This window comes from Branchiostoma floridae, chromosome 16 (assembly GCF_000003815.2).
Source record: "Branchiostoma floridae strain S238N-H82 chromosome 16, Bfl_VNyyK, whole genome shotgun sequence".
In the NCBI taxonomy this organism is placed as follows: Eukaryota; Metazoa; Chordata; class Leptocardii; order Amphioxiformes; family Branchiostomatidae; genus Branchiostoma; species Branchiostoma floridae.
The window spans coordinates 10,148,935-10,173,992 of NC_049994.1; the positions used below are offsets into that span (position 1 = coordinate 10,148,935).

The following is a 25,058-nucleotide window of genomic DNA, read 5'->3' on the forward strand; positions in this document are numbered from 1 at the left end:
TAATTTCTATCATTGTGGGTACTTAACACTTCATGATTTCTTTAGCATAATATTTTTAAAAACTAGATTTGTTGCAACACTGGAAGATGGTGTCAACTGATTTGGAATGATGAAAGACTTTGAAATTATGCCATTGTGGTCGCTGCTTTAGTCATTCCTAAGACAAACGGTTACCGTTGCGAATGTTTGCGTTGTTTATATAGCTTTGGTATGACAGCAAAAACTACCTCAAATGTGTAATATGGAAAGAAATAAGATCAGAGATCAGTATATGCGCGGACCTGAAAGTTTGTCCTATTTCCACTGTAAGAAATAAGACACACACGTGAATTGTCGTTCCTCATTACACTAGACGGTGATCGTGCTACAACTTAAATGATATTTGTATAAACCTTGATTTTATCATTGGAATATCGCACAAAACGCAAAAGTATGACTGAAAAGACCACAAAACAGACAAAGCTCGAAAGAAGAATTGTTTTTATTAATGCAGTTCGTTGAGCATTGTGTCAAACCCCTCGGTCTCAGTGTAGTCGCCGCTGTAGTGGAAGGAGGGTGTAACTCAGGTTGAATTTTGTTTATGTGAAGATGATGATGATAATAATAGCCTTTGTAGTACATTCATGCCTTATCGGGCTAAGTACAGGCATACAGATACAAATGTTGTAACAAAGAACATGGTGACATTGAGAGAACATACTGAAACTACTCTAACCCATTGGTTCGGCTTCTTCTCCTCTCTTAAATGAAGATACATTTTTCAATACTAAATAAAGATCTAAAGTGAAGAAACGTTACTATAATTCGATTGAAAAAGACATTTCTATCGTTAGTATATAAACTACTGTCCAAAATGATATGGTATTCGTCTTCTAACTATTCAAGTCACAAAGCTGACAAAGTCTTTACTCCAGAGGTGTGCTGATGTGCCTTCCCGATTCAACGCGGAGTTTGTTGCAGCTGATTCGTAGTCCGACCGTGATGGTAGTTCTTTGTCGTTCGTTTGGGATTTAAAAAGCAATATCAAAGTATGGTCACTACAGAATTTTAAAGTAAAAGCGAAGACAGTATTTTGATTCATGTTAAAGTGCGCTTATATACTTAACAGCTGAAGACCCAGCAATATCATGGGCGTTTTACACCAACAAGGTTTGTTGTCCAGTACTTCTCCAGATCCAGATTCAGATAGCTGAGTCCATGAAAGTTTGTAAACCTAGATATTGAACTTTCTTCCTCTACATCAACTCATAGGCACAGTTATAGTACACGCATAATAAAACTCCTGTAGCTGTGTGATACCGTCCTCGGGAAAGGAACGCACCGTTAGGACTGTGGAATCCTGGCCTCCTACATAGCTTCAGTTATGGATGTATTCCCTCGTTGGGATGTAAAGTCGGAGGTCCTTTGTTTGAGGAAAGAAACACATCAAGCACATTAAAGACCCCACACACTTATCAATAGTAATATTTCTATTGCATGTTCATGCCCCTAGGCTAAATCATTAGGCACAATTATTATCGAGGAGAGACGGTGACCTTCCCGGTGTAGTGGATCAACCCGTACAGTTTCCTGGTCTGGGGTTGGCATCTTGTAAAAGCGACAGTTTCTCAATCCTTCCACAAATATTAATGTGGCACATTTAAATTAAGAAATTAAGAAAATACACACACAACTGAGAAAGCGTGTAGAGTAGGGGTGGGTACCGGTACAGAAAATCCAGGTCCAGGTACAGAAAATTCAGGTCCAAAGGTTCAGGTCCAAAGGTTCAGGTCCAAAGGTTCAGGTCCAGGTCCGGACCTGAACCTGGACCTGATTCAGCATGACTCATACCAATGGTCCATTTCACTACAATGAAATCTGTTTGGTGGAGTATTAGACTTACACTGGCGTTTTAAAATCCTACAACGCTAACTGCACCTGTACGATTGGCTGTAAAACTTGGTAGAACTTACTATAAACTCTACTCTACTGCAATCTGGTTATTTTCGTCCACCTGCAAGCGCCAAAGCGTGTGGATGCCTGATAAAGTAATCTGTTAATTTTCTAATCGGTCCAACATCCGGTCTACCTAATTTTTTCAGGTTCGGTTTTTCTAGACCGGTCCAATAAGAAAAACCGGTTTTGTACCGGTACACTGTACAGATACCCAGCCCTAGTGTAGAAACTTTTAAACTAATAGATAACGTTATAACAATGTTGATGTCAGTAGTAACGGTACCGTCGATAGGGGTGGGTACCGGTACAGAAAATCAGGTACAGGTACAGTTCAGGTCCAGAGGATCAAGTCCAGGTCCGAACCTGAAGCTGATTGATTGTTTATGAAAACTTGTGAAACGGCAATACTCAAAACAATTGTCCAATTTTCTACAAACTACTACTTGGCGGAGTATCCGACTCCTTCTGTCGGTTTAAAACGCTGTCTTCGTGTGGAATCTGTAAGTTGGACTGTGACCAGTCATTTCTACAATGTTTCCTCTTACTTCTACTGTACTTAGCTATTGCTGTTTTCGTTAACCAGTACGTGTTAAAATGTGTACACTCTGCCAATATAATCTGGTCATTTTCTACTCCGTCCCAAAATTCGGTACACCGATTTTTTTCTCCGTTTTTTTCTCCTACCGGTCCAAGGAGAAAAACGGTTTTGTACTGGATGAACCGGTACCCACCCCTAGTAACCGATTGTGATGTCGATTGCATGGGCAGTGTTTTAGGTAGATACGAGTACCGGTACCCGATTTGTACTTCTTTTGCTTTATGTAATCAATTGAGTTTTGCTTAATTGCTCATTGTGCATTTTGCTTGTCTTGTTCTATATCATGAAAATGTAAGAAAGAAACAGGTCTCCTACATTTAGATAAAAGCTGATGTGTTTGTGGTTGTATTTCTGTACTGTTGATTATATTTTCGTCATTTCCTTACCTCTTTGGAGACAATTCAAATATATGTATTTGCCAGTATAGGTAACAGAATGAGCTTTTGTTTTTTGTATTTCTTTATATCACACTTGGGAAATCAAAATATACTCGGTGCAAGTCGAAAGTTGATATATAAAGTGAGTTACAAATTGTCATTCTACAAAATGCTATACTTGCTCCCTTTAGCCCATACCTATTTGTGGATTGTAAGAAATAGACAAACTGAGTCTTATTTAGCCACCACATGACGTTTCTTCAAACATTGATTGGTACGTACGCTTCAACTATCGAAACTTTTCCATAAGGCTCAAACTATATCCTGGCTCAGGTACAGACTTATTAGGAAGACAGTCCACTCAATTTAGCATATTTCAACATGCCTGCATATAGATGAATATTCTTATTCACAAAACATAAAACACCACTAAACGGACAAGACAAAGTGGTGACCAAACGCAAGCAATACAATCCTCACCGCCATTTATACAGGGATAAAAGTAAAATACAAACTAAGCATAAAATCAAACTTTAAAAGATAGTTAACTAGACATTGTTTAAACATAAGTCTATACGTAAGCCCAATATCGTTATTTATTTTGAAATAATAAAATAATATATTATAATGAAAACTTTGTAAATAACTAAGAAAGTGAGCCTTATCAAATCTGTGCTGTATATCAATATCAACTAATGAGGAAACACCTTTTTGTTTTATTTTCCACAAGACTTTATTATACTGTGACCAGACTAGCAATTGGTATGGGCATACAGATTACCTAGTGGAGATGCATGAGTTCACGAAGCTTAGTTAAGCAGTGCCATAGTATGTGTATGTATGTTGTATTTATATAATGGCGATAGAAATACTCTTTTGCTCATATTGTAGAGAAATTTCTGCTGGTAATGATCAATAAGATTAAAGTATGCGTTTTGACCACTGCGATTTATATATTCAACAAGACCAAGAGAGGAAAGAAGCCGAATCTATGTATAGGAGCACGTTAGAATGTTTTGATATTAGAAGTCGCTATATGTGCTTTATTACTAGATTTGCATTCTTTAAAATTGTACTCATTCAGATAGAGTTTGTATGCACAATAAAGCTTTCATTGTTATTATCATTATTAATCTGAAACCGCTGAGATGTATAGAGGTTCTACCTAGGTTTTACTTGTGTTAAGGTTGGATTATTGTATCATAGACATATAGATCACAACACGAAATTAAATTGAGTGCCCTTAGCGTGTTTGGTGTAAAAGAAGCTTTTCATGAAAAATTCTAAACCTTGTGTAAATATCATTCGACGGCTAATGATGAGTTATAAGCACATACTGACATAACTGTTGCATTGAGTGAGTATACTTCTCACTGTCATGGTGCATACAATATGAGATTCATACATTTGTGTATGATATCGTATGAAAAGTTATTTGCAGAAATACCTGATCGTTTGAACCATTTTGTTATTATTTAAAACATATCGTGACTTGTTTGGCTAAGAACAAACTCAAGCTAGACTGCGTTAACTATATTAGCTATTTTAGCCCAACAAAAAGTATGGAAAACCGATTTCTGTAGATCATATCTTCGTTGTTACTTCACAAATTGCATTTTGTTTGCATACATTATCCGAAAGCTTTATTTTCTACTTTTGTCCAATGATTGTTCGTCCATGGGTCAACTATTATGGCTGGTTGGGTGAATGGGTTGCAAAACAAATATGCCGAATCCTCTACCAACACTGCCTGACATTGGTAGGCAAAGTTGTTTGACATACCCAAGAACCTATGCTTGTCGTATAAGGCTGTGTTTACTCCAAATAAGGTACCATTTAAAAGAAAAATAAACAAGCTATTCAACGATATATTATCCTACTGCTGACCATAAATGATAACGGACCGGACATATGATGAAGGGAAATTTTGGTTCTTCAATTTGGCGACCTTCGAATGTGCAATAATAAGAAAAGGGATAACACTGCAAAATACCACTGTACAGGACAAAAAGATAAACTTCATAATAAATAAACTTTTTAGTATGTCAACGATACCAACGCAGACATACAATCTACAGGGATAATTTTCTGTAACTTTTTAAATTTTCTGTTGAGTTTATTTCAGTAACAGCAACGTCAGGACAAAGGCACAATGCAAAGAAACATTTGAAAGAACCACATACACATATAATTCCCTTCTATTCTGTTTGTACATGTTTGTCTAGATATCTTATATTTTGAAAGGAACAAGAAATAACAAGGAAGCTTATCGTAGCATCTGGTAATCTTGCATGATATCACTTTGGTCTAGAACTTGTAAGACATACATACTCCCTACTAGATCTTATAAACCCCTCCCTGAAGTTCGGGGTAGGGTCGTTGTTATTGAAATTGTTGATTAGACAAATTGTTCTAAACAAGTTAAGCAAACAAACTGAAGCCTTGATACCACATATGTGTGTATTTTATTCTACATTAAGTGCATTGGAAATTTTACATAGTCGTTTCTGGTTTTTAATGTCAATGGCAAAATATCCTGTTGTACGAGCGTATATAGTACCGAAGAGCACAGGTCCTAGTCAAAGCACGAAAATTTAGAGATTCCAACCGTCCTTGCCTTTATGAAAACCAGCTTTTTGATAATTCTGAAACGTTATTTGCCAACGTAGGATAAGATAGTCATTGTGCATTTTAGATTTCAAGAGTGAAATCATATCGGGTGGCTCCATTGCTTTCCACTGCATGTGGCGGTGACTGATTTGCAACCATCCGGCGACCTACAATATACGGGTTTTAACGAATTTCATTGATAAACAAATGTATTTTGTAAGTTTTGTGTGCTCTCTTGTGTTTTAAACCCATTCCTTTCACCTCATGGATCATATGCAATTTCTAAAATGCTTTTGAAATTCAAATTCTCTAATGTTGCACAACGGTTTGCGTCAGTGTAGAGGAGACGTCAATGGTGACCTCCGACTTGTTGCGAATTTCTTTCAAAGACGTCCCTAAAAATTTTCAGTCTAAATGCATTGAACATATAATACATTTTGATTGACTAATATCGCTTACGTTGCTCAGATAGGATATATCCATTGTATCATGAACACTTAAGGAAAGGGTGGGTTTTGGAAGAGTGTTACAATTCAATAGGATAGATATTTGAAGAGTGATACAATTCTTTAGAATAGACTTTAGAAGAGTGTTAACATTCTATAACCTTCAGTACATTTGTATCAATAATTCCTGAATGATATCAATTCTAAGGTTGTAACCAAGAATACATGGGCCTTTTCTTGATATTTTTTAGAAATATTTCACAACTGACTAAAGTATTTTAACTTCTATCTCACGAATTTTACAAATGTTGAAATGTCTTTGCAACCTCTCTTTTACTAATACTCACTTTTTTCGTTCAACTTAAACATTCTTATTTTTGCAAGAATAGGAAGTTAACAATGTCTTGGATATACATCATAATTAATGAGGACCTTTATTGCATATTTTTGCCACACTGTTTTAAGTGAGGTGAGGTGAGGTGAGGTTTTAAGTGGAGTTCACAGCAAAAGGTGTTCAAATTTATACATACGAGGTACACTGCTTAAAGATAGATAACATCAACTTCTCCTTGCTTTTTAGTTACAGTGAAAAAAACAGATATGTTTTGCGATTTAATATTTGTGTAGCTGCGTTAGAAATATGAATTTTTCTACAATACTTGAAATATGGAAACACGGTTCGTAAAAATCTATATCGTGTATCATTTTTTCTCTTTGCTATATAATCCACATTCTATGACAAATGGCATTCGTCCTCTATTCTATTTCTATGTATTTTATCATATCTAGTAGCTGAAATACATGTGTTTTGTATGAAAAATACCTCCAGACCAGGCTGATTTGCATGGCTGATTGCTCGGTATGTTATTCTCGGTGTGCGGTTCACTTCTGTGCGGTTATCCCCATGTGGTGGCGCCGAACATTTTTGTCTTACGGCAATGGTTTTGACCTTGGAGCGGACCACCCACAAAGTTGGTATCAGATATTGCAAATCGATACATTTTGAATTTCACATAAAAGGAGAGGGGACTCATGGCTAAGGTTGGAAACAAATGATTTACTTTTGGCTATGGACAATATTTATCCATAGTCCTATCTGTTGGGTATATACTTTTCGTTGTGCCCCCATTCTACTAGGGCGGCAACACTGTCGCACTGTCACCTCAACTTTGACAAATCACTCAACGAACGTCATAGATAGAAACTTTGTTTTTACGCTAGGTTTCTCTCTCTCTTCCATTATACTTTAAGATTTTGCATGTTATTCTAATCAAGGGTAACACATTGTGACATACCCAATTTAGGCCGCAGCGACTTCGCCTTGTAGTTCAAAGGTGGCCTATGTGTAAAGTTGAAATGGACTCTGTGTCGAGCTCTTTAAAATGTCTATTTACAACGTTCTGCATTTTCACCATTGATGACATAGTAGTTACAGTAGGTAAAAATGATGGCTACAACAATTGATTGTTATTGATGTGTCTTTTTAGTAAATGAACGTCTAATACGAAATCATTTATCAAAACAAGATATGAAGCAATCGAAGTTCTTTTTGTGCTAATTCAGTATAAAACAGGTACTGGATTCTCGTGTCTGACTAGCTAGGTACCACCAATGAAATATATATGGACAGATACATAAGAACACCGACAGATATGAAATATACAGACAGATACGGACACAGATACGAATTATACAGACAGATACAGACAACGGATACAAACTTGTGCCTGATGTTCCTCTACCTTTGAATGGTGACCGTTGTCCAAAACAATCACTCAAGGAGTTTCAAAAATGATTTTCACACAACCTATAATGTAGAATACATTACATTGTCTCCATTTACATACTATGAACTATTGTAACAATGCAAATAGAGTCTATCTATTTAGATGTATTGGCTCAGAATATATTACCGTTATGGTGTCTATTCTAGAAGAACAATATTTGCTTCTTGTACAGTACTTGCAACAATTGGTTTCGATTCTAATAAATTACAGGAACTTTCCTAGCTTTCCTATTTAGATATAGTCACAATTGATGTGAAGGTAACTTCATGAAGCGACACATAGAAATAACAGATAATTCTTGAGTTTTACTTGATAGACTTTTTGAATAATAGCTTAACGCAAGTTGGACTTCCCAAGTCTTATTATTTTAGATATTATAAACTATACTGGACCCTAGTGTTTATCGTAGAATACAAAGAAAATATAGCTATTCTCGCACACAATATTGATTCTCATATCTTGTCATTCCATTTAATAAAATAGTGCCTATCCAAATATTCCGTATTTTTACGCGTCAAATTTGAGAAATATGTGACCAGAATGTGTACTTATACCATACTTTAACACATATTGAATTGTCGATCGTCGATATAAAAGAGGACCATATTTGTGATACTGCCAGTCTAGCTAATATAGGCTCAGACTCTTTGATTTGTCTTTGTCATCTCCGTATACTGTATCTATATATATCTATCAACATTGTTTTCAAAGTTGAATCTGTGATATGCTTGATTAGGAATATTGTTGCTACATTTTTGTACACTGTATCACTGTTTCTACAATGTTCTGTTTAACATAAAAAAGAGTTTTGGTTGGGTTTTATCCGACTGATTTAGGAATTAGAGTCACAGTCATCATGTGTACCTGAACTAACTCAACTGTTCGCAGAAATTATACTGTTATTATAGAACATCTTCTTCTTAGTCTCTTGTATAAAATTGAAGGATTCCAGACAACACGATAACCGAACTCCCAGACATCGTTCGTGGCATCCTACCAGGAATTATTATCGGCAACCATCGGGAAAAGGGGGCGTGGCTTGTACAGTCATATGTGGTCGGAGAGTACAACATGTGGTTTAATACTTACATAGAAAGTAAAGGAAATTGTCGAGAAATCGTCTGTTTCCGTTTAATACGTATCGTTGGTTAATCCTAAGAAATGACAAAAGATGAACAAAATTTTTGTATTATACGCTCTTCTTACACTAGAACAGCTTATCTACGTATACAATCGTGCAGTATACTACACGATCAAAAGTACGCATACATATGTATAGAACATGTACAGACATAGTATGCACTATTCGTTACATCATATATTGTCTTATAGATGGCATCCTTTCGTCTCGAAATACTAGTTGAAGAAATAACACTCGAGTACACATGGCAAAACGTAAGGAACTCCAATGGGCTTTTGCATTCCTGTTGCATATGTATAATTATAAGTGGTGTCTTGCTGGTACAAAAAAACAAATACTTAAGTGTAGCTGAAGCACAGTGAAGGATTTTGTTGATCAGATCAAATGTCATATGGAATCTCTGTGAACAACAAATGGTTGCTAGAACAGCTATATCGCTAAAATAAGCAAGAGAAAAAACACATGCGACTTGGAAGAAATTCTAGCTCAAAAGTAGGTGATTTATCCATTATAGATCCTCTTTACTTATTACCAGATACATTTCAGTTTAAAGCAACTCCCTTCATGGTTGAAAAAATTGTAATTTGTGTAATTTGAGACAGATGCGAGTGTTTTTTTTCTGGATTATATTTTTGTATGTCAATACCCATGTATGTCCATGATTTTCCAAGCTAGCTAATCAAAACGTACATTTGTAAATGTTACTATGATTCTATATTGTCTACGCCTTTCACTAAGATGTCAAAGGAAAACAAATATAACACCAATAGGTTTATGTATACAACATTTAGATAAAACTTGTCGATTTACTCAATACTTTTCCCTATGACAAATAGCAAGTACATAGTATGTTGTGCCCCCCTCCCATACCCGGTACTTCTACCATCAGCGTCTTTACCCCAAGAGAGCTATAGCCTCACGAGCGAACCAGCGAATATAGTGTGTCTAACCGAAGCCGCACACGCTTCGAAATAGTTAAAACATACAGATAATGTTTATACAATAAACTATGACACAAAGGGATGGTACGTGTGGTACATACACACCTGGACTCATGTGTACAACCCAAACGAGAAGGTCACACTACAGCATTCACTCTTGTTTTGGAAACATGGTAGTGCAGGGCTAGCTTTGTTTGGCCTTGTACACTGCATTAGCGTTACAAGCAATATACGCGTTAAACTATTATCTAAAAAAACTAGAACAAGAAGCTTATTTCAGCTCCATACTTCGCTTGTTCAACTGGTAAAGCTATTCCTTGCAATGTGTGATCTCTACAAAAAAAATGGAGTAGAATGTATGCTAAGAATGATAGTCTATTCGCCTTTGGGAATGTATAGACGAGGCAACTCTCAAATATCGCACTTATAGCTACATGTTGCGCAAATAGTCACTACTGTTGTGAAAACCTTTCATATTCGCCAAGTTATTTTTGTGCAGGTGCTTTACGTTTGTTTTTGCACACAGGTGAGCATTTTTGACATGTATCCACCCGTAGAAGGGCACGTGCTTCTCAAATACCATTTAAAAACACAAAAAATATCAAAGAAATGAACAATATATATATATATTATAAATGTTTCAAATGGCAACATTACTTAAGAAGTCTACTTGACTATACTTAATTATCGTTTGCCATACTCTATAGGTAAATAGGTAGATAGATTATGTTTTCTCATCTGAACATTCAGATTGCTAAATCTATGTAATGTTGTTAGGCTGAAATTTAGTGATATTTCTCCATTTATGTGAGCAAGATCCGTTTGTTTATTCCAAAGAGTAAACTAAACAGGTACCAACCCGCTGAGGAGAACGGTTAACATAATTCTTATGTATTTTGTTGAAGGTATAGAAGCAACAGTTCATAGTAAATGGTAGCACGTGTTTCGTCCAAAATATCACTACGTCTACATACCGAAAGGCAGCAGACATGTATGTACACACAGTATCCTATCAGTGTGCACCAGCTTTCTCGGAGTGCTGGACTTTAACTGACAATTTCTAATAAATAACTGCTACAATTTAAACATCATTGCAAATTTATGTGTGATATATTCGACTCGCATGACAAGTATGCCGATAGCATCGTTTCCTATACTGCATATCAGTTTGTATATAAGCTGGCGGTATTTTCAGAATTGTATAGTTTGGGGGTTTTATATACAAGAAATGTATGTGTATTGTGCTGTATTGTGGTACGAGTAACTGTATTGATAGGTAAGCTATCTAGCTTTTAGTATAGGTGGAAATATTTTGTAAATATCGTTTACGTTCGGTTAAAAAATGTGGAAATATATTGTAAATATCGTTCGGATAAAAATCCATTCTCCTCTCCGAGACCACTGTGGCAAATTTTCGTTTTTTTCCTTAAGTTGATTTGACCGAAGATTGAAGGAATTGTGCTCTTCACCGTCCTTAGACTTGTCGGTATAAAATCGAAAAATCATTTTACATAGAAAAACGTATCAAAGTTTAGATATTCACAAACTCAGACTCAAATCTAACTCAGATAGCTAACAAATTGATCAAAATATTATCATAGTGTGTTATAGAAACAAATGCTTATTTTATAGCATTTCTCGTTCTCTGAAAATTGCATGTTTTGTCAGGATATGAATTAATGTTATCCTATGAGGTTTACGTCAAGTTTGTGAGAGTGAAACTCGTTACCACATAGTGTAAACAAAAGTTAAAACATTGCCTGTAGTAGTTGACGTGGTGACAATACATGGAATAATCGCATCATGTGTGTAGACGTACGAATGCTGACATGTTACCCCCCAAAAAGAAGACGGACCAATTCAATCGGGAAGAATATCAAATAATCAATAAAATGAGATAATAATTATTCGCAACATACCGTGTTTCTGTCTAGACAAAACAGGTTTGTAAACGAGTCTTGATCATGTTTTTATGTCTGGTGGTGTCCCTTCACATACTTACCATACCCTTGCCGTCTTGGCGCCAAAAATATCGAACAAAAATCGTTCAATAATCATTAAAGACGGATAGTCCAAGATTGTTTAGAACAAAATTGCTCTGGTAATACTGTTGGTATTGATAACAGCACAATCAAGTGAAAAGAGTCGGTTTGGTGTGACAAAATATTGTAGTGTTGTCGCGTATGTTTATATCAAGCGGCTGTTTCCAGAAATAATTCTATGCAAAGCATCATACACTATGCTCAGCTTGTCGATATAATTATGCATGGATGATTTGAAATTTTGGATAAAAAACAAAACTTAACCGTAGAAAAGTTGCTAATTGTCGAAGCATTGCCTTATTTACTGTTTGCCGGCTGTTGTGTAGTTTTTTGCGAAAGACAATTTTCGTCGACATTTTTTTGAAATTGTCGCCCATCCACCGACGAGCCTAACTTCGTCTAGACGTTGTTGTTATGTTCTTGAGAAGACAGAAATTGAGACGTGGATGAGATAGAGTGTGGTCTAGAAAAACACATTTTTTTTTCCTACATGGGGTGTGCCACAATTTCCCGCGCACGTCACGTGACTGTCATAAAGCGATGGCACCATCCAATGAGCGCGCCTGTCTCAGAGTGGGCCACGCTATGATGAATGGTGTTTAGGCAAACCTCCGTACGACGGTATTTCAAGCCCGTCTCAGACACGGCTTCGGTGTCCTTGAGTCATTCACGCCTGGAAACACCGACGGCACCGTTTCGACATGAGCGGCATCGCCGGGGCGGAGACCGACCTACTGCCGAGGAGCTGGGGTGGTCTGAACGGCGGATGCAAGCCTCTTCCCGGCCAGGGCACGCCACACTCCAACACCTACACCGTGCAGTCGAGCGCTCTTTCACGGGACTCTGTTTACGCGCGGGACCTTCCCGTGCCGCTACTCATGATGCCAGCTCGTAAGGATGTATCCCACGGGGCGACCAACATGGGGTGGAACGCCTCCTCTCACCATTTGCACATGGCGCAGGAGTGCCCCGCTCCTATCGCAGAGTACTACACGCCGGGAGAACAGACCTATCAACCCGTCGGATTCGCCCTACCGCAGTCCAGAGGATGCGACCCCTTCCCCAATGGCCATGAGTACTGTCCCCCCGGCTACGCCGTGGACGCCCAGTACGGATGCCGCTACTACGACCAACGCAGTCCCGTCAACCAATCCATGTACGGAGCCCAGCAGCTACACCCGACCACCAACTCTTCCCCTCCTAAAGCAGCCACAGTCTACACGCAAGGTAATTTTTATCACAAACGACAACTAAACGATATTCTCCCCCTTTTAACGTGCACTTTTTACAAGGATTAAAACGTCGGAAGGAAGATTTATGCGCTACGGAAGTCGATTTAAACGCCAGGGCGGGAGCTCCGCTAGTCGCCGTTTTTGAACCACTGGAGGAGAAAAGACGAATATCGGCCGTGTCTCGTGTCCTAGCTTGTCTACGCGTCCCGTAGTACACTATTTCTTGCTATGTCATGGCTTGGAACGTTGTGCTGCTCGTATTTGAAGCTAAATTATCATATCTAGTTTCTAATGAGCGAAACAAAAAAGAACACTAGCGCACAGGTGGTCCTGCAATACTCCAGCTGGGTTTACGGCATGTTCTTCACTTTAGTGCTTTGCACAACCGCTCGAGAAAGTACAACTATCTTTTTTGTCATGCCTGCCGTCGCGTTGTTTTGCACGAGGACTGAAATGCACCTGCTCATTCATATTCAATCCCTCATTTGTTCTGACAATTTATGAGCAAAAAAGTCATCTTTATTCAGAACAATAAAACAACGATCAATTTCCAGTTACTACGAGGTAGTGTTGCGTTTGGTAATTTAGCTTAAATACCACTACAACACACGAACGTACGAGCCCAAAACACGCCGTCTCGAGAAAGAGATCAACTATCTCTGTAATCATTGAATTGAGTCGGGCTGCAAATATTCATAGGGATTTGAAAACAAAAGGTAAGATACAAGGGAAAGTAATAGTAGGATAAAAAGACTGGCGTTATCACACACAATATACCAACCGCAGAATTCTCGCTCACCCTGTGTGGTGTTTTCTTTTTTTACCATCGCTCATAAAGTTTCATTAACTAGTGGAACCACCGCGTATTGTGAGAGACCTTGTCTGCCAATGCTAAAATAGACTTGTACTTTTTATACGACTAACATACAGCGGATAACTAGTTTGCCATTGAGCCCTTCCCAATGTTGATTTCATATTACTCATGACCGAAAAAGGGAAATACAGAAGTTGCGTGAAAAGTAACGATTCTCACATCTTTTACGAAGCGGTTAAGTTGTTGGAAAAGGGTCAACCAATGTTTTATGTTCCCCACAAAACACACAATTGTTTCTATGTGCCATATAATTTGAGCAATTACAACAAAGAACGTCTATCTAAACGTCTGATTATACTTCGCATAGAAAACTATATTTCAAATACTCTATATAAGAAAAAAATAGAATACTTCCCGAGACTTTGTGGTGATAGAAAAATAGAACAAAGTCGGGTGAAAAGGAAAAAAAAGTGGTCACAGATGTTACTAACCGCAAACGTTATTTGTTTCCATACTTTCCGCAGACCCCAAAAGTCTATTCATTTAGACCTACGCTAGTGACATCTGTACTGGGTTCCACTATGTTCTTCATTGATCGTACTGAGGTTACCGCGTTGTGGCATTGACTGAGTTCTCAGAGAAAAGAAAAATCTTTAACAGCTTTTTAAGAGACTTAATCCTTGTAGGATTAGGTACGCGCGTCAGCTGTAGAAAATTAATACGTTTTTAACTAGAGGGATTACCTTGTATTGTTAGTACCATAACACAGTCTGGTACAGATAACGATCTTTGTTTCCGCATATAGGTTACAATATACAAAGGGCAGATATGCGGTAGTCTTTATAAATTGATAAGTTAATCTTCGGAGATACATGTGGTATGTAATTAAGACGAGACAAGTATGCATGTTAAAGTTAGGCTTGGATTGCTTTTTTTTTGGAATAGCAAATTGACGAGACGGGCGAAAAACAGAGAAAGTATTAATTCTACGTGCTCGTGTGTGCACGTGTGTATGTGTCTCTCTGTGTGTGTTTGCGCATGTGTGTGAGTGTGTCCGCGCGCGCAAATATATAAAAATTGAGGACGTCGACTGTGCATTTGCTCTTCCTCTGACAATGAAAATTGAAAAGTTTGAAGTTTCTTTGACATTAGTCATGATGCATTTCATATGGACTTATTATTATTATAAATTGGTGTTTAAAACTTTGCATTTTTCTTGTTTGACATGTCTGTACTTTTCTGCTATCTTTAAAGCATGTCTGCGTAGTTGACAAAAGGTTAAACCTTATTTTTTTGTCCTTTTTTAGCCCTTACTGCATTCCCAGGCACCAACCCCGTAACCGGAGGTACGAAGGGCTTCACCGCAACCTCCGGGACGACACCCCAGCGCCCTCGGACCAGAAAGAAGCGACGCCCGTACAGCAAACCTCAGCTGGCCCTTCTCGAAGACGAGTACGCCTCGCAGAAGTTCCTGACGAAGGAGAAAAGGAAGGAGATCTCGGAAAGCAGCAGTCTGTCGGAAAGGCAGGTGATGATTTGGTTCCAGAACCGCCGGATGAAGGAGAAGAAGCTAGCGCGTCGAGCCGCGGCGCAAAGACACGCACAACACTTATACGCATAATTCTACAACCACTAGTCACAATGTATGTATCTATCCAAGTATTTGATGTACATAAACGTGTTTTTTGAGGAGAATATCAATAACATAACGAAGCCACTATGTTTTTTTCTTTCTTTGAAAAGTGACAGAGCATTCCTGAATGCTTATCTTTTTACCTACGTCAGTGTACGTAAAACTTAGTGCAGCTTTACGCCAGGTAGAATAGTCTGAAACAGGTGGTATACGTAGTCCAAAACAAGAGAAAAGGTCAAGGATAGACAAGGGGTATACTTTTCTTCTGTCTGAAGGACGATTTGATGTGAGATTTGTCCTTGAGTTAATTTGTAGACCATGAGGGTGACCAGAAACCACTTGTTAAGGACGGCTGTCCTGCTGGCAAAATTACACCAAATTAGTCTCAGTCTAAGTAATGTCTGCGAAAACATCCTGCCCGACGATAGACACTCAGCTGATAGCAGAGGCGAGCGTTTGTAGTAGCTTGCACCAGACGGTAGCCAAACAACGTGTATACCAACTTTAGCACATCCGGGCACTTTCATGGCAGTAACGTCGGCGCGAACAACAATAATAAAACCGCCATTTTGTGTGTGTTTACGTGGACAGTACTCTAGTGAAATCCAGCTAAATCCAAGAATGGAGTTTCTCAATCAGATTTGGTGATAAACCTTGAACGTGACTTTGACTATCAGTAATACAGTCTTGTTTTGGCCTTACTCCACTTACGGTGTTTTTTTAAGTTGCCAACGCCCTGCGAATGTTTGATAGCAGCAAAACGGTGCTTTAAAGTAGTGCGCTTATTCCTCTGAACAATTACGCTTTGGTGTCGTAGACCTTTGAGACTTTTTTGACTGAAAATATCTGCTGATTAGATTCCTTACGTGGATTTTAATGTTCCCGCTATCATTGCTCTCGGGCAAAAAGTATTAAAAATTATCAAACGATAAATCTTGATCATGGAATAATAACAAATATATGTAACATAGCAGAAAATTCCTCTTTTAAGATTGAAAGACAGTTTGTTATGTATCAATTGGATGTTCGGAATATTCAGGAAATTAATCGGCAGTTGAGACTATCGGAAAGGATAGCCTCTTCCAGGCCATTCCAAACGAAGGTCGAAGTCATAAATATGCGTCGAAATCATAAACCTGTCGAACGAACCACCCGTTACCATGGCAACGGGTCATCACTCTTCAGGAAATCGTTTGACAGGAGATAGGAGCTGACATCACGTTGTAAAAAAAAACATGGAGGCATAGGATGGTAATGTCACTGTCCTTGAGAATACACGCTGAGGACGAGAATAGCAATTGTGAACCCTACAAATACAATAATAATGTTACTGTAGTATCGATATATTCACACACATAACGCTGGTTCACCTTTATCCGTTGGGTGACCTATAACCGTTGTTTATAAAAACAGGATATTTAGGCATGTGGTTGTCCTAGACCAATACTGTTATGTGGGCATATTGCAATTTGAAACCAATGTCCGTCGACTTGATATCCCAAATACCTTATTTTTAAGAGCAACAGATATAGGTCACCCAACGGATAAAGGCGAACTAGCGTTGCAAAATACAGATACGAATGGTAGATTTTGACTGTGCCAAATGAGACTGCCAAACAGTAGTCAAACATGCCATCGACTTTTATAACTGTAAGGTTGTGCAGGAGAAGCCACAACATTGTGTATGAATTGGTCGTCACGGTTGAGTCTTGTTCACGTTATTTAATGGGCATGCATGCATGCGCGATACTTGTGCTAGTTATTATGGTTCTTGTGCTTGTGTGATGTCAATGACAATCAGCATATACAAAATGTAACCAGCATTTTAAGGTGCTACTAGCTAGTAGAGTAGGAGTGTGTAGACTGTGATTGTGATGGAAAGATGGGGACAAGGCACTGTACTTTCAAAGGGGGTGGCAAATGAAAACACTGTCGTAGAAAAGCGTTGAAAGGCAAGCTATCCACTGGATTGAAATAGAATGTTGCCAAAATGATGCACGCGAATTGAACGCCCCCCCCCCCCACCCCACCCCACCGTGGACTGGGAACCGGTAGACCGGCACTTAGCGTAATCTGCATGACGCATTGGCGTGACCGGAGGGGTCATAGGTCAAGGTTACTATGTTTTGCTCTCGCCAATCCTATGTACATGAAATGGCGCGTGGTGTATTTATGTTCTTATATGTGAACCATAGGCGCCCTCGCTCCAATAACTCTACCCACAGGCGTCATCAAGGCTTGACTTCAGGTCCAAAACGTGGCTAAACCTGCCAACATTTACCAATGCCATAATCAATACGCGGCGCTCTGTAGGAAGGTGTTTTTCACCATAAACGCGATGGATCTTATCATTCTCAGTAGTGTGAATCCCGGAGGCATTTACATGTCCCCTGCGCACCAGGAGATAAACCATAGATCAAGGTCTTCTGGATCAAAATGCACCTGTTATAAAATACGATTCACCCCACAGGTAACGTTATGGTCGCATGATTCTTTCAGATGAAGTGCTTGTCTTGGGTCTCACAAAATACGGTGATACTTTGCCCTCCCCTTACTTTCCCTAATAGCCAGTTATGTCAGCATAATGGTAGTAGATGCATTGCCAAGGTACGTTATAAAGTGACCGCATCTTAGGCAGGGCCAGAAAATTCATGTTACAAGAAATGTATGCATAAAATGGAATGCTATCTGGTGTCGTAAAAAAGCTGTAAAATATGCTACGGATGGAGCCATTGGTTCTTCGACTTGTACTCGTTTGTGTGGAATGGCTGTAGTAGGCAATAGGCTCGTATTCGACAACTAATGAATGCCAAAGCGTTACGGTCCATAGAAAATGACCTTGAATGCGAATCTGATGCGAATAAGTAGCTATTTACACGGGGTTAGGTAGCGTAAGGAGAACTATTGCTGCATTGTAAAGCGTTCGTGCTGTGCCAAGTTTATAATCATTGTTTCTCACCTTAATGTTGTGATCAGAGATGTCTGTACTTCATATCCTTTGAAACACTATCTTGAATAGTTTAATAGTCTATGATGGGATACCCACTCCCACTTCTCTTTTCAAGATGGCGGATTTCTAAATCAAAATTGAGATAAGATTGACGATAAAATTTTGAGATGTTCTGATTTTACTCAAATATATTTTCCCGGGTCTCACTGGACTTTTATTGTGATGTATTCATGCATTCTATTTTATTGCTTATTGAAATTTAGAACTCAAGATCGTTTTGTACCTCTTAAAAAATACATCATTTTCTTTTTCATCTTTAGTCCGCCATCTTGGAATCTCTGCATTGGCAGTCCACTTAACACCGTCAGTCATGAGCTGACCTTGAATGTATACTACCCACCCAGCAATAAATATGGAAATACCATGAAAGAACACTTAAATCGTATGCATTGCTATAAGGAATCGTATTTGATATATGTCATGTCATAACAACTGTATCTCTATTGGCCGTATGTAAATGTGCCTACTTGGGGATCATCTCTATGCTATAGTAGTAAATATATATATATATGAATATATAGATATATCATGTATCATTTTCTCTTAATTTATGAAAATGTTCCCATCTCTGTAAACCAAGTAGAGCCATGTCTAGTTCAAATCATCAGTGAAGCATCATGTGAGGTATTCGTACTGATTTAAATACAAAACAATATTCTCCCGTAAGGCATTGTACCTGTCAAACGCTCACATTGTGTCAGAATCTGTTTTCGTCGTTTTGCTGATGATAACAATTGTAAGCTATATAATCAATGAAAAACAACAAATCATTCGGCTACTAGATGAAGTCAACATGACCGGCCTTTGGGCCAGACTTGCCTACCTCATGTTGTATAGCGTTATGTTCCATGTTTAAGGTCACTGTTCATGATTTGGTAAGAACAAAATGTGTTCATTATGTGTTTTATAGTTAGATGTTGTTGTCTAGTGCATTTTCCAGTGTTGTAGTGGGTAGTGATGTAGTTGTTTCGTGCACGGCAGTTCATAATGCTGTTTTTCACTACGGTTCAGTTTACCTTTTTTATATTTCCATTGATGAATGACAGTAATAAACAGCAACCAGGATCTTGTAATTGAAATTGCTTCCTTTTTGTCATTCATCTTTATAAGACTTTCAAATGAAAACACTAGACATCATGCCACATTTGTCAACAATGGCGCCCTAGCTATAGTGTGCCAGTCGAGAATATATTTAAAGCAGAAGTAGCCGGGTGTATACCTTGGAAGGAGCACCTAGTAGGCCAAAATAAGTAGTAAGAATATTTCAGCAAAAATCTTAGATAACAAGGTCATACATAGGCAAAGTTACTCAAAGAAGATTATTCTGAATCTGAGACAATCCAAAATACCTTATTCTTTCACTCAATGTATTCTTTACACGCGCTACATGGAAAAATATTGTACACGTTTAGAATAAGTGAATGACCTCTGTTATTTGGGGTTCTTGAGCTTTGCTAAACGTTCTGGAGGATTCGTCCAAATTTGTCATTGGAGGGCTCAGTAAGGTACTCAAGGGAAGGTCACATCATCCTCATGGCCCCAGTGTTTGCTACTGTTACAGACTTATCTGAATTCATCGTGCCAACGAAGACAACCGGATCCAAAATGGCGGACATCACGTGTGTCCATACCGCAGGGGACTCTGGGAACTATCTCTGAAATGCACCTGTGACTACATCAACGGAAAAGCTGAACGCTAAAATACACTTTTGAATATCACAATAAGACATTGCTGCATGCGTTTCTAGCATCAAATATCGTAGAATCTACCTGAAGGATGTGAATAATTCAACAAAGACATTGTCCGCAATACTGTTCGGGAATTGGAGTCGGTTTTAGATTCTGTGAGAGAGCTTGTCTCTCATGAGTGCGTTTTTGCAAGATATATAGCCTTGTTTTCTTGCACTTCCGTGAATGGAATCTAGAAATGAAAGAAAGGAAAAGAGATGATGGAGGGTATCAATATCGAGACCAATTCAGCCGAGCCCTCTAGAGATGAAGTCGGATTTACTTTAGTGCCCGGGTATGCACGTTGAATGTCAATAAAGGTCGGACATTTTACACCTCTGTGCTATGGGAAACGCACTCTCAGATGTTGTCTTGTGAGCCGAGTGCTCAGCCGGTGGTCTCAAAGGGCCAAAAAAATCCAGACAGACACGACAGCATGGCGTCTGTGGTCTAGGGCAGAACTCCAAGAGAACCCGCAAGAGCAACCGCAAGAGAAATACCACAAGCGTCTCAACAGAGCCCACCAATACACCCAACCCTTTTTTCCCTTAATAAGCACACAAAAAACGAGGATGTAAAATACTCCCACGGACATGCAAGACTAATGCAGCATCCTCCTGAGCAAAATGATTCTATTTTTCTTCAACACATAAAATCTAATAACATCCTGTCAGTTCTGATTGAAGGAAAAGGCCTGAACGAACGGGCTCCACGGACAAGCCCTCTAATTATTTCGATATCGTGCTGTTTTTGAAAGAATATGACGTTTTGAATGAAATTTGAAGCTCCAAACGTAGATGGAAACTCGTCTGGGCATATATTGCCACGGTCTGGGATTCATGTTTGATGTCTCTCTACTTCTCAGCGAATAACATGACTTAAAGATCTAAAAAAATGTCCTAGTTAGGTATGCTATCCATTCCGGGTAGGGAATAACGCTTGCTTGTGCTTTATTGCATATTATTACATTAAGGACAATTTTCTTATATATCTGACTAAAAAGAATCAGATTGGAAATAATTTAGATAAAAAATTCCTTGAGTAAAATATTGTGATCATCCTTTTTTTAAAATGAAGCAAAAGGCGTGTCAACAGTGCTCCGATATGAAATCAAAGAAGGTGATTTTAGCCAAATTGTTCTTTGTCAAGTGACCTGGGGACCTTTTAGTGTCACCCGATTGTATAATAGGGCAAGGTTTATTGACAAGACAAAAAGTACAGTGACTTTTGTATGGTCAAACATAAACTACAAAAAGAAAGAAAGAATGCAGCATAGATCTTAAATTTCTACTAATTAAACAATATAGGATAATACAATTCTACTAAGTAAACAATTAAGGATGATAAGAAAATCTCCATACAATCAGGTAGGACTGAAGGTGAGTGTCGCTATTTTGAGCAAAAATGGACCCAGTGTCGAGTTTAACAGGGTAAACGTTAGGTGAACAATGGAGTTGGCACCGGCAATTACTATTCACGCATCCCCAGCCCTTTCCAAGAAACGCAGCGTCAGTGTTGCGGCGTATTGATGTCATGATTTATAACAGGGGCAGAGAATAGCGATAAGGGCACACCACAGACACAACCAAACAGTCTTTGATATGTGATAAATAGAAAATGAAAATGATACATAGCGAGCAAATGCTTATTGTTGCAAATATGATAATGAGAGAAGCAAAATGTGCAAAGATGATAAATGCATAACATTATGCATGTTGTTGAATCTATATCATGTATCAAATTGTGATTTTCTGACCTTAAGGTAAGTATTGCATTAAATAACTACATCAATAACTAATTGGAACCTTTTCGAGTATTCTGGCCTCTATACACTAGCTCGTTTATGCGTTTCACTCTTTGGATAAATCTTCCCTTCTTTCCAAAACCATGGTTAGCTTACGGTTGGATTTTCTTTGTAGACCTGTTTTAGATTAATAGAAGCGGTCTCATACGTGACTATTCTGTTCTTGCTCTCGTAGTGGTCATGTTAGGAAAATGTCAATATCATCACACACACACACGCACACAGAGTCCTGTAAGATTAATCGTTACTGTACGTGAGGTCGTTGACCTCTGCCCTGTTGAGGGCAAACCGCGAGTCGTAAATCAGTTCCGGGTTGCAGCGGGGTGGGCACTGCGGCAAGGCGGAGAGTTCCAACCTTCTTCCAAGAAGTCTAGACAAAGCTATATGTATATATACATATATATATTTGCCTATGTCGCGAGAATGTGGTAGGTTGCTACAACAAAAGAGACGGGCACTTTGACATCACACAAAAAGAGGAGTAGAGATAGAAGTGGGAATGGCTTGTCTTATCTTATTAATATAGTATTTTGGGGTATATGTATATATATATATATATATATATATATATATATATATATATATATATATATATATTTGCCTATGTCGTGAGAATGTTCACACTGGTAGGCTGCTACAACAAAAGAGACGGATACTCTAAAACACCACGCAAAAAAGAAGAGTAGAGATTAAAGTGGGAATGGATAGTTTATAATAGATATCTTGATATAGTATTTTGTTAGCGTACGTGAAGGGAATTTTACAACTGAAAAAAATCATATCGTGATATTTTTTTACACTCAGAGCAACCATTGCAAACGATTATCACAATCGTTTAAGGTAAACGCGTAACGCTTGTGGACAAAAGCAACGTAATGCTATGGTTACCTAAGGAGCCGTTTGGTTTTAAAAGATAGTCGCTTATCCTTCAGCTTTCCAGATTAGCTTGTTATATCTTTCTCATACTACCGTGTTTTATTTCCTAGTTATATGTAGCAGTGATATTTCTGAGGCATAAAGTTTTATTTGCACCCACGTTGAGTGTGTTCGGCTCCTCACATACTATATACCTACTCTGGCTGTCGAATCTCATTTGAATCAGCATATGTAACAGTAATGTGACGTCACAAAGTGGGCGGAGCTTGAATTATGTTAAAGAGAAATGGGCGGACTTCTCATGGAGATTGGGTAACAGTCAGTAGAGGAACAGAAAGGTCTGTTTCCTGTATAGCGATGTATTGTTTGTGACTTTTTTTCTCCAGAAACACTGAAACGTGAAATAGGCGCATCAATTTTCCTACTTTTTTGCAACAAATTTGACGTGTTATGTAATATATTTATTTTCACCTTGCTGTTATAGGGATATGTTGGAGCTAATTTCAGCAGGTTGCTTGATCTTTTAGCCACTGTTATTGTCCATTATTATTGGACTTCTTAATTCAATCGTTCGCAGCAAGGTCAAATGATAATATACTTAAATCAATGAAAAAAATTAAGTCCATGAAGTAAAGCAAAAAAATGGTCATTTTGAAGAAGACAAAAGTAGCCAAAAAAAACTGGAATGAAGCCTTATTTCATATGGATACAAAATCTGGAGAAAGAGTAAACGTTTCGATTAAGAAGTTGACGTCAAGATTCCATGAAAAGGAATGTAAGATATTGTGAATAGCTTCAACAGGCTATTAAATAAATACATGTACGAAAAAGTTTTTGAACTCACGACCAAGAGAATCATGGTAACGTTTCTGCAGACCGCCTGCTACCTCCCCAAAAGCAACGATGACTGGGTCCGTGTTTCTTAGGTATGCATACTTTCCCTTCTTGAGAAGACGTTTTTTCAAGAAAGTCACTTTTTTCGTTCCGCGGTTAATTCGACCAATTGCAACTCAAGACATTAGGAATAGCACCGAAGATATACATTTGCGGAAAGAAATTGCCTGACATATACCTTAGATGATCTCAACGCCAGATGTCGAAGCCAAAGATACATGAACATTAATCAAAGAGAAGAAAAGCGGAAGACTGTGTGTATTTGAGATACCAATCTACTATAAAGATGAAATGGTAGATATATATGGCTGCAGAACCAAAAATGTGATTTTAGAAGCAGTAACGTTCTTCTTTTTCCTATGAACTTAAGCAACTTTTTCAAGTGTCATGATAGGTACTAAATGTACTTTAGTTTTGGTACAGTTCTTTTGATTTCGGCCACTTGAAGTGACTATTTTGATACTACGAAAAGGTAACATGCATAGGTGTTCAGGCACTAGTACACGTCAAACTATCTATATAGGATTGGCCGAATCCTCTGTTGTACCGTTGAAATGCTTTATCATAACTAAGACAACCATATGACCGCATACATAGAACATACGTATAAATAAATGCATTTTAGCAAAATTACATCAGGAATAGAACATTGGTTACTGACAACTTGTATCAACAACCACAGAATTCATAGATAACACAGATCTGCATAGGTCTGCATAGATTTCCAACCACGGGTGCTCTTGAAATTTGGACATTTTAATTAAAAATGTGAAACTCAACACATTTAATCTAAAAGAATCAAAGTTATATGTCTGATATGCCACGAAGTCTGATATGCAAAGAACCAGTGGATTGACATGCTCTTAGATGAGTGTTTTGTTGGCAAAATGAATAGATTCTATGAAAAGGAGAGAGAGAGAGATTGTCGCTAAATCTCAGTATTACATTTGCATGCTGCAAAGTTGACAGGAGCAATACTTTGGAAAGTTCGAAATCTTATAGATGATATACAAAACGCAATTGATATGGACACCATCTTACTGTTTTCTGTTGCTCGAAACAGAGAAAATTAACTTTATACACTGGTTACCTATAGTTCATTAGACCAGCAAGTATTCACTGTGTAAAGAGTCCGTTTATGTTGCTTACAGTTATTTGAGGTGCTAGCGTTATTGAGGACAACACCAATC

At 38.1% G+C, this 25,058-nt stretch overlaps 1 protein-coding gene across 1 annotated transcript; it reads left to right on the forward strand.

Annotated features, from left to right (window-relative positions):
* The first annotated feature begins 12,499 nt into the window (after positions 1–12,499).
* On the forward strand, positions 12,500–16,491 carry LOC118432712 (homeobox protein Hox-C11a-like). The gene is made up of 2 exons (XM_035844325.1): positions 12,500–13,104; positions 15,231–16,491. The coding sequence occupies exons 1-2, from the start codon at positions 12,579–12,581 to the stop codon at positions 15,542–15,544; spliced, it is 840 nt and encodes a 279-aa protein (XP_035700218.1). The 5' UTR covers positions 12,500–12,578; the 3' UTR covers positions 15,545–16,491.
* The last annotated feature ends 8,567 nt before the right edge of the window (positions 16,492–25,058 follow it).

Coding starts and splice junctions, on each gene's coding strand:
- LOC118432712 (XM_035844325.1), top strand. CDS start 12,579: ATGAGCGGCATCGCCGGGGCGGAGACCGACCTACTGCCGAGGAGCTGG. Junction 13,105..15,230: donor AGCCACAGTCTACACGCAAG/GTAATTTTTATC, acceptor GTCCTTTTTTAG/CCCTTACTGCATTCCCAGGC.